General features: G+C 44.8%; 1 protein-coding gene across 1 annotated transcript in view; it reads left to right on the plus strand.

Annotated features, from left to right (window-relative positions):
• itga10 (integrin, alpha 10) overlaps positions 1-14592 on the plus strand; it is a 172929-nt gene that overhangs the window by 26625 nt on the left and 131712 nt on the right. The window contains exon 2 of the mRNA XM_069940600.1: positions 5147-5258. Coding sequence (XP_069796701.1) covers positions 5147-5258 — 112 coding nt within the window. The remainder of the gene's footprint in view (positions 1-5146; positions 5259-14592) is intronic.

A 14592-nucleotide genomic window follows, 5' to 3' on the forward strand; every position in this document is an offset into this window, starting at 1 on the left:
CGGCAAACTTGTAGATGGCATTGGAATTGTGCCTGGACACAGTCGTGGGAGTATAATGAGTAGAGCAGTGGGCTAAGGACGCATCCTTGGGGTGCGCCTGTGTTGATGATCAGTGAAGGGGAGACATTGTTTCCAATTCGTACTGACTGTGGCCTTCTGATGAGAAAGTCAAGGATCCAGTTGCAGAGTGGGGTTCAGAGGCCCAGAGATTGTAGCTTCTTGACCAGCACTGAGGGAATAATGGTATTGAAGGCCAAGCTCTAGTAGATGAAGAGCAGACACATGTATGAATTTGCTGTTGTTGAGGTGATCCAGAGCTGAGTGGAGAGCCCACGATATTGCATCTCCTTGGAGTGATTGTGACAATAGGTTAATTGCAGCGGGTCCAGATCTTTACTTAGATACATATTAATTCTGGCCATGACCAACGTCTCAAAGCATTTAATCACAGAAGTTAGTGCTACTGGGTGGTAGTCGTTGAGGCAGCTCAAATTACTCTTCTCAGGTACCGGGATGATCGATGCCCTTTTGAAGCAGGTGGGAAGCTCTGACTGCAGCAGGGAGAGGTTGAAAATGTCCTTGAACACTCTGGCCCAAATTTGGCACAGATTTTCAGTATCCTGCCAGGTATGCTGTCAGGGCCTGACGCCTTGTGAGAGTTCACCCTAATTTTTTTTTAATATTGTATTTAAAATTTTTAACCATACATGAATTTACAAATGCAAATATAATAATATATTGATTATCAAATACATGATGATAATGTCCCAACATCTCCTCCCCCATCCCTACAGTCCCAAGAAAAGATGAAGAAAGAAAAGAGAGTGCATAGTGGTAGAATAGAAAAAAGAGAAAGAAAGGAAGGAATAAGAATAAGAAGAGAATGGACTGTTGAAAGTATTAAAATCCATCTAGTCTAAAACTCATATCTATTACATTGTTAATGGGGTTTCACACAGGACTTAAAAGCTAAGAAGAACATTTAGAAATCTGAAAATATTTTTGTAGATATGGGTGCCAAATTTGTAAAAATATATTGCATTTTTTCCTTAAATTATATGTAATTTTCTTGAGGGGAACAGAACTGTACATTTCTCCATTCCATTGTTCCAAACTCAGGTGTGAATTAGATTTCCAAGCAGCTGCAGTATACTTTCTGGCCACTGCAAATGCAATTTTAACAAATTCTATCTGATATCGTTAATTTCAATTTAGGTCTTATCTCTATAATGTTACCTAATAAAAATAATGATGGATTTTGTGGAAATTGGGCTCCTGTAATTTGTTCTCAAAAATTTCCTAATTCCAGCCAAATGGCTCTTACTTTATCACAAGACCATATTGAATGTAAAAAAAGTGCTCACCTCTTTGCCACATCTAAAACTGATAAATCTGATTTCAATTTATTTAATTTCTGTGGCGTGAAATGTAAAAAATTATATTGTACAAATCTATATCTTCTGTTTGTTGTATTAGTCATATAATCTTGACATAAATCATCCCAATTCTTCTCATCTATTATCACATTTAAGTCTGTCTCCCATCTTTGCCTAGATTTATGAATCCCTGGTTTAGGGGTCCCCACTTGAAGTAAATGATAAATTGCCAAGATAGATTTCTTTGTATTTCATTTTCTTATTAGAATCTCTATATCGCTACACTTTGGTAAATACATTGTTGGACCCAGTTTATCAATTCAATATGCTCTGATTTGAAAATAGCAAAATATCATATTATTAAGAATACTGTATTTATTCTAAAGTTGTTCGAATTATATCAATTGCCCTTTCTCATAACAGTCTTCAATATATCTGATCCCTTTACGAGACCAAATTTCAAAAATTTGATTATCTACTAGTTCACGCTCTTGAATGATGTTCTGACGTCGCCCTCGGAGACGGATATCACAGGGTCCTCAGGGTGGCAGTTAACGCAAAGCTGTTGCAGCACCAGCGATCAGGACCAGGGTTCGAACGCTGTAAGGAATTTATATGTTCTCTGTATGTCTGTGTGGATTTCTTCCAGGGTGGGGTTTGGGGGGACTCCAGTCTCCTCCCAACCTTCAAAAACATACCGTGGGTTGTAGGTGGCACAGGTTAAGTGGGAAAATGGATCAGCTCACGATGGAATGGTGGGCAGACTGAATGGGAAAATGGCCTAGTTCTGCTCCACCATTCCATATGGTGTCATTTTCATGTCATATTACATTACAAGAAAAGAAATAGGGTCTGATCTCTTTCCACAGGCACTGCTGAATATTTCCTGCATTTTTTATTTTCTGTTTTTTAATATATTTTAAGAGTGTGGAGGGAGATTTAAGCTCGCATGGAGCAGAAACGTGTGAATGTCACAGATCATGGGAGCAGCTCAACTCCATGCCAAGCAGAATAATTCCTGCCTATGTCTGCATCTTACCCATGTTGTTCCTGCCCTGGGAGTGTCTGACTAGACAGTGCTTTCCTCTGTCTGGAACCCACTGTTACTCTGCGCCTAGCTCCTGCTGGGACTGTGTGACAGTCTAGAGAGAGCTCTGTCTTATAGAACACTACAGCACAGATACAGGACCTTTGGCCCATCTAGTCTGTTCCAAACTATTATTCTTGTGAGTCCCACTGACCTGCACCCAGTCCATATCCCTCCATACCCCTCCCATCCATGTACCTGTCCAAATTATTCTTAAATTTTAAAATACAGCTGACAGCTCATTCCATACACCCACCACTCTCCGTGTGAAGAAGATCCTCCTAAACTGTTCCCCTTTCACCCTTAACCCCCATGTTTTTATCTTACCAATATCTAATCGGTATTGTTTCTACCCAGGACAGATTAGAGGGAGCTTTTTCTGAATCTAAACCATACTGAACCTATTTTGGGGATATATTATGGTTGCTGTGGAGAAATGGATTGGAGGTCAATCCACAGGACCATTACCCCTTGCACACAGTATCTTTCAATTGCTCCCACCAGGGAAGAGATACAGAAGTATCAGAGCCAGCGCCACCAGGCTGAGGAGCAGTTTCTTCTTGGGTAATGAGAATGCTGAACGACCAAAGGAACTGCTCGCACCATCTGAGACTCTCAACTGTATGAAAGGAAGTGTTAAAATCCCATCCGCTCAGGGATTGGGTCGGTCCGGATTTTTGAATTTTCCAGATTCTCAGGCAGTAATTTTAAAATTCAAATTTAAGAGTATTTATAAAACACTTTTTTCATATAAAATCCAAAGTACAAAAAAAAAATGTTTCTTACATTTCCATGACTTCTGGTGGTTGCTGCTGTGCACCTGTGGTGCCTTCGCATGCATGCAAAAGCTGAGAGTTTACAAGAAATCTGGATTCTTGGTTGGTCCGGATTTTTGGATTTTTACTGTACGAATACTTATCCTGCATATATATTGTTTGTCTGTCTATGTGTTATGTCTGGTTGTGTGTCTGCTTATTTTGCACCAAGGACCGGAGAATGCAATCAGGTGACAATAAACTTGACAGTGTTTGCGGACGAGTGTCGAAACACTTTACACCTAATCTACGCTGTACCTGGCCTGTAATTTGATAGGACACTATGAAGAGATCTTTACTTATTATCTAATCTGTGCTGCCTCGCCCCAGGAGTGTGTGATGAGATGGCTTTCCCTCTGATCCGAGAGTGTGCTGTCTCTGTTGTGCCTGAGCCCTTCAAGGTGTGATAGTACAGATCTCTTCTTCTTTCTTCTTTGGCTTTGCTTCGCGGACGAAGATTTATGGAGGGGGTAAATGTCCACGTCAGCTGCAGGCTTGTTTGTGGCTGACAAGTCCGATGCGGGACAGGCAGACACGGTTGCAGCGGTTGCAGGGGAAAATTGGTTGGTTGGGGTTGGGTGTTGGGTTTTTCCTCCTTTGCCTTTTGTCAGTGAGGTGGGCTCTGCGGTCTTCTTCAAAGGAGGTTGCTGCCCGCCAAACTGTGAGGCGCCAAGATGCACGGTTTGAGGCGATATCAGCCCACTGGCGGTGGTCAATGTGGCAGGCACCAAGAGATTTCTTTAGGCAGTCCTTGTACCTTTTCTTTGGTGCACCTCTGTCACGGTGGTCAGTGGAGAGCTCGCCATATAACACGATCTTGGGAAGGCGATGGTCCTCCATTCTGGAGACGTGACCCACCCATCACCAATGTATATAGTGTATATAGTTACAGTATCTAGACTGTGCTTACAGCGATTGGCTGAGAACAAAGCCACGCCTACTATCTGGGCTTTAAAGGGTTGTGTCCTTAGCCAGGTCGGATCATTCCGGACTGGTCGGCCACCTGTGAAGAGCTCCTGTCTTTTGCTAATAAAAGCCTTGGTTTGGATCAACAAGTCTTTGATTCTTTCGACGAGCTCTACACAAGGCATGAGCATAAAAGGTGCAGGGAGGAGAGGAGAGGAGGGTGGAAGGGGCAGGGGGAGGAGCACAGGCCAACAGGTAAGAGATCAGAGGTGGATACAGGTGGGAAGGCAGAAGCTGGGAAGTGATTGGGGAAGAGGATAGCCCTCTGAATGGAGAGGGAAAGGAATGGGGAGCCTGGAGGAAAGGAAACAGGGATAAGGAAAGAGAACAAAGTTCTGCATTTAATTCATGGTCACTGTCCCAGGATATATGGCAGGGCCATTCTCAATGGGAGCCCCTATGCACCCCTCTCCCACCCCGGGGGCCAGAGCACATATAAGTAAGAGCCTTATTTTCACCTCACGGAACATAAATATTTTTCACGATGTTGGTAGGAGAGGAGTATAGAAGAAGCCAAAACTTGACCATTTCACAGGGAAGGGGGCCCATAATCTTTGAACAGAGTCCTGGGGGTGGGGAGGGGGTGAACATAGCTGGAAAAAAAGGTTGGCTGTAGAATGTGCTTCATGTTGTACCAAACCCCTTCTAAAACTGTCCTGGAATTTTAAACTTAAAAAAATGTAGACATACGGCACGGTAACAGGCCATTTCAGCCCACAAATCTGTGCCGTCCAATTTACACCCAATTAACCTACACCCCCGGTACATTTTGAAATGTATATTATTGTATAGAATGTTGCGAAGGGTACTGTACATTGTATCTAACTGTGGTGATCCTCAGAATGTCAGACTGCATGAGGAGGCTTCCTCTGTGCCTAACTATTCTATGTTTGCCTCAACAGGCTTCAGTGACTCGTTCAACGTTAATGTAAAGGATGCTAGAACCTTCAAAGGGCCGAAAAAGGGTCAGTTTGGGTATAAAGTTCAACAACAGGAAACAGAAGGTCAGAAATGGTAAGTTTGCAGATCATTTCATTTCAAATGTGCTTCAGTCTGTGGATCTTGAAATCCTGCGGAAACTTTTATTTTTATCTTCAACCTTTGGTTTACATATAGAGAGGTCGTATCTCATGTCCCTGGTGTCATCTGGGAGAGTAACTTACTAGATCAGAAAATACTGCAAAATGTTGTTGTCACAACCCAGTTCAACGTAGGCACAACCCTCCCCACCGTCGACAACATCTACAGGGAACATTGCCGTCAGAGAGCAGCAGCGACCATCAAGGATCCGCACCCCCCAGCACATGTTCTGTTCTGGCTTATGCCATCAGGAAGGAGGTCTCAGTGCCGCAAGACTCACACCAGCAGGTTCAGGAACAGCTGCTCCCCCTCCACCGTCAGACTCCTCAACAACAAACTCAATCAGGGACTCATTTCACGACTCGTATTTTGCCAATTATTTATTACTGTATATTTATACATCTGCACTCGCACAGTCAGTTTGTTTACAGTCCCTTCTTTCTTTGAGTCCAGTTTACAGTGACTAGTAATTAGAAATTCTGCTTAGGCGGCAGGAAATAAAATCTCAGAGTTGTATGTGACGTTATATATGCCATCTGACAACAAATTTGAACTTTGAATCAGGAGGCAGAAGTTGCAGGCCAGGATTTCAAAGTGCTCATTAAAGCAGCATGGTAGTGCAACACTCTTATGGTGCCAGCGTCCCAGGTTCAAAGCGACTGCTGTCAGCAAGGAGTTTGTACATTCTCTGTGTGACACGTGCGGGTTTTCTCCCACCCTTCAAAAACCTATCGGGGTTATAGGTTAATTGGGTATAATTGGACGGCATGGGTCTCAGAGGCCGGAATCAGCTTCTACTGTTTTGTAAATACAGGTCAAGAACCCCTTATCTGAAAATCTGAAATGCTCCAAAATCCAAAACATTGCGCCACAAGTGGAAAATTCCACACCTGACCTCACTCGCCCATGTAGGGCTTTGACGCTCTGTTGGTGCCAGATTGTTACCAACCCTCGTCACCGCCTGACCTACGTGGACCACTCACTGTGATGACTCTGGAGGAAACATTTAAAACAAGCCATTCAGCAGAAGTTCGAGTTTTTGGTGCTGCATTCGTCTTCTTTTGTAAGCAGAGATCGTGGGTTTTTTTTTGATAAGTACAAAACATTATTTTCATGTGAAATCTGAAATTCATCTCCACCTAAAAAGCCATGTTTGGGTGTCACATGACCAGCCACATTATTGGGTGAAAAATATAAAATAGAGTGTGCTGTAACCTTTTGATCAAAATACTGCACCGTCGATGGAGGCTGAAAGGCTGGTGTTGGTTGTTGTTGTTTTTATCGCTGATACAGGTATTCTGCTGACGTTACTGTGCGCATTTATTCCAAAATCCAGAAAATCCCCAAATCGGAAGCACTCCTGGTCCCATGCATTTCGGATAAGGGGTACTCGACCTGAAAAGAAACTCCAACTAGAGTTACTCAGATTTCTCCTGTTGTGAAGTTTAGAATCTCAATTTAAGAACCTTCCTCCACATCACCCTCTCCTCCACTTCATTTGTAAGGATAGCAGCACCTGCTGGAACACTGTTCCACAGATAGTGGAGTTGAACAGGAAAGTCTGCAGACACTGTACTTGTAGTGCATTACACAAACGTGCTGGAGAAACTCAGCAGGCCACGCTATGTCATAGGAGCAAGTCTGTGGAATAAGAAGTCCGCTTGCCTGTGTGCCTGTGCTCCTTCCACTGGCCCTCCTCCCATCCCCTCATCATTTCATTCAGGTGTCTGCCTGCTTTTTGCTCATACTTTGATGAAGGGCTCAGGACCTGCTGAGTTTCTCTGGCACTTTGGGGTATTCCACCACAGGGATTGGAGATACAGTTTGTACTGGGAAAGATGTTTTGATCAATACGGTTGAGCACAATGCATTTACCAACTGGGTAGGAGCAGGATTGGTGAATGGGGGAAGGAGAGAAGCAGGCAGTTTTAAAGTTGCTTTTGCACTTGTCTCAAGTGTGGAGGGAAGAATTTCAAGGTTCCATTTATTGTCATGTAACAATATATTAACAAAAAACATACATGATATAGAACAAACAGCACAGTACAGGCCCTTCGGCCCTTGATGTAGTGCTGATTTTTTTAAAAACTAAACCCTTCCTACCTTGTTACCCTCTATTTTTCTTTCATCTTAAGTCTCTTAAATGGTTCTAATATTTCGCCTCCACCACTCCCCTGCCCATACCAAGGTATTCCAGGCACCCACAACTCTCTGCGTAAAAAAAACCTTGCCCTGATGTCTCCCCAAACCTTCCACTTTATACCATATAACCATATAACCACTTAAAGCAGAGAACAGGCCAGTTCGGCCCTACTAGTCCATGCCATAACAAATCCCCACCCTCCTAGTCCCACTGACCAGCACCCGGTCCATACCCCTCCAGTCCTCTCCTAACCATGTAACTATCCAGTCTTTCCTTAAATGTAACCAATGATCCCGTCTCGACCACTTCTGTCGGAAGCTCATTCCACATCCCCACCACCCTCTGCGTAAAGAAATTTCCCCTCATGTTCCCCTTATAATTTTCCCCCTTCAATCTTAAACCATGCCCTCTAGTTTGAATCTCCCCTACTCTTAATTGAAAAAGCCTATCCACGTTTATTCTGCCTGTCCCTTTTAAAATCTTAAACACCTCTATCAAGTCCCCTCTCAATCTTCTATACTCCAGAGAAAAAAGCCCCAGTCTGCACAACCTTTCCCTGTAATTCAAACCTTGAAATCCTGTCAACATTCTCGTGAACTTTCTCTGCACTCTCTCTATTTTGTTTATATCTTTCCTATAATTTGGTGACCAAAACTGTACACAGTACTCCAAATTTGGCCTCACCAATGCCTTGTACAATTTCATCATAACCTCCCTACTCTTGAATTCAATACTCCGATTTATGAAGGCCAACATTCCAAATGCCTTCTTCACCACACTATCTACCTGAGTATCAGCCTTGAGGGTACTATTTACCATCACTCCTAAATCCCTTTGTTGCTCTGCACATCTCAATAACCAACCATTTAATGCATATGATCTATTTAGATTTGCCTTTCCAAAATGTAACACCTCACACTTATCTGTATTAAATTCCATCAGCCATTTCTCAGCCCACACCTCCAGCCTTCCTAAATCACCTTTTAATCTACGGTAATCTTCCTCACTGTCCACAACACCACCAATCTTTGTATCATCCGCAAACTTGCTTATCCAATTCTCCACCCCTACTTCCAGATCGTTAATAAATATAACAAACAATAGTGGATCGAGGACCGATCCCTGAGGAACTCCACTAGTCACCGGCCTCCAATTGGACAAACAATTTTCTACCACTACTCTCTGACACCTCCCATCCAACCATTGCTGAATCCATTTCACTACCTCCTCATTTATACATAATGCCTCCACCTTTTTTCCTAACCTTCTGTGGGGAACTTTGTCAAAAGCTTTACTAAAGTCTAAATAGACAACATCCACAGCTTTCCCTTCATCAACCTTTTTTGTAACCCCCTCGAAGAACTCAATCAGGTTTGTCAAGCATGATCTACCCCTGACAAAACCATGCTGATTACTCCCTAGCAATCCCTGTACGTCCAAATATTTGTAAATACCATCCCTCAGAAGACTTTCCATCAACTTGTCCACCACAGACGTCAGACTCACGGGCCTATAATTGCCAGGTTTACATTTAGACCCTTTCTTAAACAGCGGATCCACATGCGCCACCCTCCAATCCTTTGGCACTACCCCCGTGGCCAGTGACATCCTAAATATCTCTGTTAATGGCCCCACTATCTGTCCACTAGCCTCCCTGAGTGTCCTTGGGAATATTTTGTCCGGTCCCGGAGATTTATCCACCTTTATCTTTTTCAACACAGCCTTCACTACCTCCTTGGTTATCCTTCTATGCTTCATTACCTCCCCACTATTTTTCTTTACCTCAACTGGTTCAATATTTTTTTTCCCTAGTGAATACCGAGGCAAAGAAATCATTCAAAATTTCCCCCATTTCCTCTGACTTCTCACTCAGCCTACCCTCACTATCTACAAGGGGTCCAATTTTGTCCCTCACTAATCTTTTATTTTTAATGTACTTATAGAAACCCTTTGGATTTATTTTTACTCTGTCTGCCAAAGCCTCTTTGTGCCTTTTTTTGGCCTTTCTAATTTCTTTCTTAAAATTCCTTCTATACTCCTTGTAGTCCTCCTTCAAATTGTCAGCTCCCTGTTCTTTATACCTCTTGTACACCTCCCTTTTTCTCTGAACCAAATTTCCAATATTCCTCGAAAACCAAGCCTCCCCATGACTTCCAGCCTTTCCTTTGATCCTCACTGGGACATAACTACTCTGTACCCTCAAAATTTCTTTTTTGAATATCCTCCATTTTTCATTTACACCCTCACCTGAAAGTATCCTGTCCCACTCAATACTCCCCAAATCCCTTCTTATTCCTTCGGAATTTGCTCTTCTCCAATCCAGAACCTCAACTTTAGGCCCCTCCTTGCTCTTACCTAAAACTACCTTAAAACTAACAGAATTATGATCACTAGACCCAATTGGATTTCCAACATTAATGTCTGATACCTGACCTAGCTTGTTCCCTAACAGGAGATCCAGTATTACACCCGAGTTGGTTCTTCTACTAATTGATTCAGAAAACAATCTTGAACACATTTAACGAACTCTAGCCCATCCAGCCCTCTAACTGTATGGGTATCCGAATCAATGTGAGGGAAGTTAAAATCTCCCATGATCACTACCTTATGATTCTCACACATATACATTATCTCTCTACACATTAGTTCCTCTAGTTTTCTTGACCCATTTGGTGGTCTGTAATACACCCTTATTAGCACCCTCATGTCTCCTTCACCCCTCAATTTCACCCAAACAGCCTCACTGGACGGTCCCGCCAGACCATCTTGCCACCTCACGACAGTAATGTCCTCCTTAACAAGCTGAGCAACTCCTCCCCCTTTTTTACCCCCTGATCTATCACATCTAAAATAAATGTATCCTGGAACGTTATACAGATGCCCTCTGGTGTTTGCTACTCCCACCCTGGGAAACAGGTGCTGGCTGTCCACCTTTGCCTCTCAGAATCTTGTAGACCTCTATTATACTTTTATACCTCTATTATATTTTAACTCGTGCCTTCAGGCAAAGAGCCGCCATTCGTATTACCCAGCGCTCCTTACAGTATGATAGAAAGAGAGGCAAAGCAAAGTCCATTCAGAGACACCGAGTGTCCGTGGATTTGCCTGCAGTGCTCCCGCAGTCTCTGCAGCCGCACAGACTCCTGTAAGAGGAAAGGATGATGTTATGACTCTTTAAATAACTTCTTAGGAAGGACTTGTTTATTTGGCAGTTTTCCTTCTATTTGAGACAAAGGTGAAGATCATATTGTTGAAGAAAATTTGATAGCTCTTCAGCTCCCCCCCACCCCCATCCCTACCACACGTCAGCACTTGATCATTCGTTGTGTCTCGTTTATCTAGTGTCTACGCTCAGGAACTCAGACATATTTCTTCCATTATCCAGCTATGTTTGTTAATTGAAATCAGATTCCTGAATTTGATTCCTGGTCTTGGTAAAGCATTGGAGAAACGCCAGCCCAGGCAAACTCAGGATTCACTTGAAATAGAAGTATCAGGAAATTGCAGGCATACTTTCATCTTGGTTATCGTTGCTTGGTAGCTTGTCCATCATCTGTGTGACAGTTATTACAGCAAGCAATGACACATAAGATTAGTGGTGCATTGGACAGTGAGAAAGGTTTTCAAAGCCTGCATAGGGATCTGGACCAGCTGTAAAAATGGGCTGCAAAATGGCTGATGGAATTTAATGATGAGAAGTGTGAGGTGCTGCATTCTGGAATGACAAACCAAGAAAGAACTTGTATGATAAATAGTAGGGCACTGAGGAGTGTGGTGGAACAGAGGGATCTGCGAATACAGTTACATCATTCCCTGAAAGTGGCACCACAACTTGATAGGGTTGTAAAGAGAGCTTTTGGCATAATGGCCTTCATAAATCAAAGCATTGGGTATCAGAGTTGGGATGTTATGGTAAAGTTGTACAAAACATTACTGAAGTCAAATTTGGACTATTGTATACAGTTTTGGTCACCTAACTACAGGAAATATATCCATTAGATTGAAAGAAGGCAGAGAAGATTTACTAGCATGATGCCCAGACTTCAGGAACTGAGTTATAGGGAAAGGTTAAACAGGTTAGGACTTTATTCCCTGGATTGCAGAAGGAAAAGAGGAGATTTGATATTTAAAATTATGATGGAATAGAAAGTGTAAATGCAGATCGGCTTTTTCCACTGAGGGTAGGTGAGATACAAACCAGAGGACATGGGTTAAGGGTGAAAGGGGAAATGTTTAAAGGGAACATTAGGGGGAAATTGCTCATGTAAAGAGAGGTGGGCACATGGAATGAGCTGTCAGTTGAATTGGTTAATATGGGCTCAGTTTTGACATTTCAAAAAATGTGGACAGGTACATAGAGGGAGGGGTATGGGGGAGTATGGACTGGGTGCAGGTCAGTGGGACTAGGCAGAATAATAGTCCTGTAGCGGCCTGTTAACCGGGTTGCGACCCAGCACACAAAATGGCCAACGAATGCTGCAACTGTGCAGACCCTGCAGTGGCCAATGACCTTCATCCCAGGTGACCGTCTGCATGGCAGGAAACAACAAGCAATGGCAGGAATGCTGCCCAATCGGAGATCGGTGCTGCCCTGATGTCACTACTGTCGTCAGCATCTGGGAGAGAATATAAGCAGAGCTGCCAGTGCAATAAATCAGTCTTTGACTTCGACTCCTCATGTATGTGTGTCTTCTCTCCACACTTCGTGGTAGCGCGCATGCTACATTGGTGACCGTGGCAGGTCCAACCGGCAGTTGGACCCTAAGATTACAGATCAAGCAGTTCTTCATGCGGTTTTGTTGAAGCTGCCAACTTTGTGGTTGTCGCAGCCACACGTGTGGCTTGAACAGACCGAAGGCCAGTTCCACTTTCAACGGAACACCGCTGATGACACACGTTACTACTACATGGTGAGCTCGCTCGACTAGGACACGGCAGCAACAATCGTCGACTTCCTGCAGCAGCCTCTGGAGCACAGCAAATACGATATCCCCAAGGAGCTATTAACCTGCTCTTTTGGGCTCTCACAACGCGAGCAGCTGCCCGATTGTTGCATATGGACGGTTGGGGGACAGGACCCCATCCGCCCTCATGAGTGAGATGCTCGCCCTTGCTGAGGGACACAACCTTGTCTGCTCTTCGAGCAGATTTTCCTGAAGCAGCTACCTGTAGATATCCGACTCTTGCTCACCAATGAGGATTTCAGCAACCCCAGGAAAGTTGTAGCCCGGGTGGACGTACTCTGGAGAGCGAAGAAGGAAAATGGCTCCTCGGTAGAGCAGATCACTAAGCCTCGCACATAGCCGGCAACAAGGCCACAGCAAGCGGAGAGACAAGTCGATCCTCCTACCCACCAGTACTGTTACTATCACCAGCGATGGGGTGCAGGGGAACCATCGATGCCGCTCACCCTGGATGTTTCAGGGAAATGCCATGGCCAACCGTTGTTAATGGCTGTGGCAGTTGGCCAATATGACAGCCTCCTCCACGTGTGGGACTGTCTGTTGGGAAAGAGCTTCCTCGTGCACACTGGCACCGAAATAAATGTCCTCTCCCCCCTCAGTGAACGATACGCAAAATGGCAAGCTGGGGCCCTCATTGAGGGCAGCGAAGGGTAAGGCACCACATCATCACCAAGGGCCCCTTGCTCCACGCCAGGGTGCGCCGCCTTCCTGCCGAGAAGCACATGCTCGCCAAGTGAGATTTTAAGAAAATGGAAGAGCTGGGGATAGTGCGGTGTTCTGATAGCCCCTGGGCCTCCCCCTGACATGGTTCCGAAGGCAGCAGGAGGGTGGAGGCCTTGTGGTCACCATCTCCACCTTATCGAGGCCACCACACCCAACAGGTACCCCATGCCCCACATCCAAGTCTTTACCGTGAACTTACAAGGGATACAGGTATTTTCAAAAGTTGATCTCATCAGGGGTTATCACCAGATCCCTGTCCATCCCGATGACATCCCTAAAACCACCATCATTACCCCTTTTGGGCTCTCTGAATTCTTGAGAAGATCCTTTGGACTTAAGAACGCAGCCCAAGCCTTGCAGAGGCTGATGGATTAGGTGGGCCGGGATCTCCCATTCGTATTCATCTATTTGGACGATATTCTGATTGCCAGCCGCAACAAACATGGAGCATGTGGCCCACCTGAGGCAACCATGTGCCCGGCTGCAAGATTTGGACTAACTATAAACCCTGCTAAGTGCCAGTTTGGGTTGGAAACGATTGACTTCCTGAGGCATCGAATCAACAGGCACGGAGCAAAACCCCCGCCTGAAAAGGTTGACGCCATTTGGTGTTTCACCAAGCCAGAAGCTGCTTGTTATTCATACCAGCAGCGACTTGCATCATCTGTCCCCTTTTTGTGCTCATGGCGGGGAAGGGTAAGGACCTGGGACAATGGTGGCCACAGAAGGCCAAAGATGCACTGGCCAATGCCACCCTTCTGGTACACCCCAGACCAGAGGCTCCAATTGGTCTCACAGTAGATGCCTCCAGCACAGCTGGAGGCGCACTGGAGCAGTTGATTGAAGGGCAATGGAATCCCTTGGCCTTCTTTAGCAGGCACCTCCAGCCACCCGAACTCAACTACAGTGCCTTTGACCAGGAACTATTAGCACTGTACCCGCCAATCAGACACCTCAGGTAGTTTTTGGAAGGCAGGCAATTCGATGTCTTCACATAAACCATTAACCTTTGCCTTTCACAAAGTGTCTGACCCATGGTCAGCCAGGCAGCCGCGACACATCTTATATGTGTCTGAGTTCACCGCAGACATCCAATACGTTGTTGGTAAGACCAATCAAGTTCGTCCAGCCCCTGTCCCAGGAAATAGACGATTCCACCCCAGCCAGGACACAGTAGGAGAACCCTGAGATCCTGGCATCCAGATGCTCCTCTGCGACGTCTCCACCAGCAAACCCTGCTGGCAACAGGTCTTCAATATGGTGCACAACGTGGAACACCCAGCCCTCAAGAATTGTGGCCAGTAGGTTCATCTGGCACGGCCTCCGGAAACAGGTCAGTCAGTGGGCCAAGACCTGCACATTTTGTCAGATGTCTAAAGTGCAGACGGACATCAAGGCCCACCCCCGGACCTTTGAGCCAGAGTGACATTGGTTCAGC

Source organism: Narcine bancroftii, chromosome 5 (genome assembly GCF_036971445.1).
Source record: "Narcine bancroftii isolate sNarBan1 chromosome 5, sNarBan1.hap1, whole genome shotgun sequence".
Classification (NCBI taxonomy): domain Eukaryota; kingdom Metazoa; phylum Chordata; class Chondrichthyes; order Torpediniformes; family Narcinidae; genus Narcine; species Narcine bancroftii.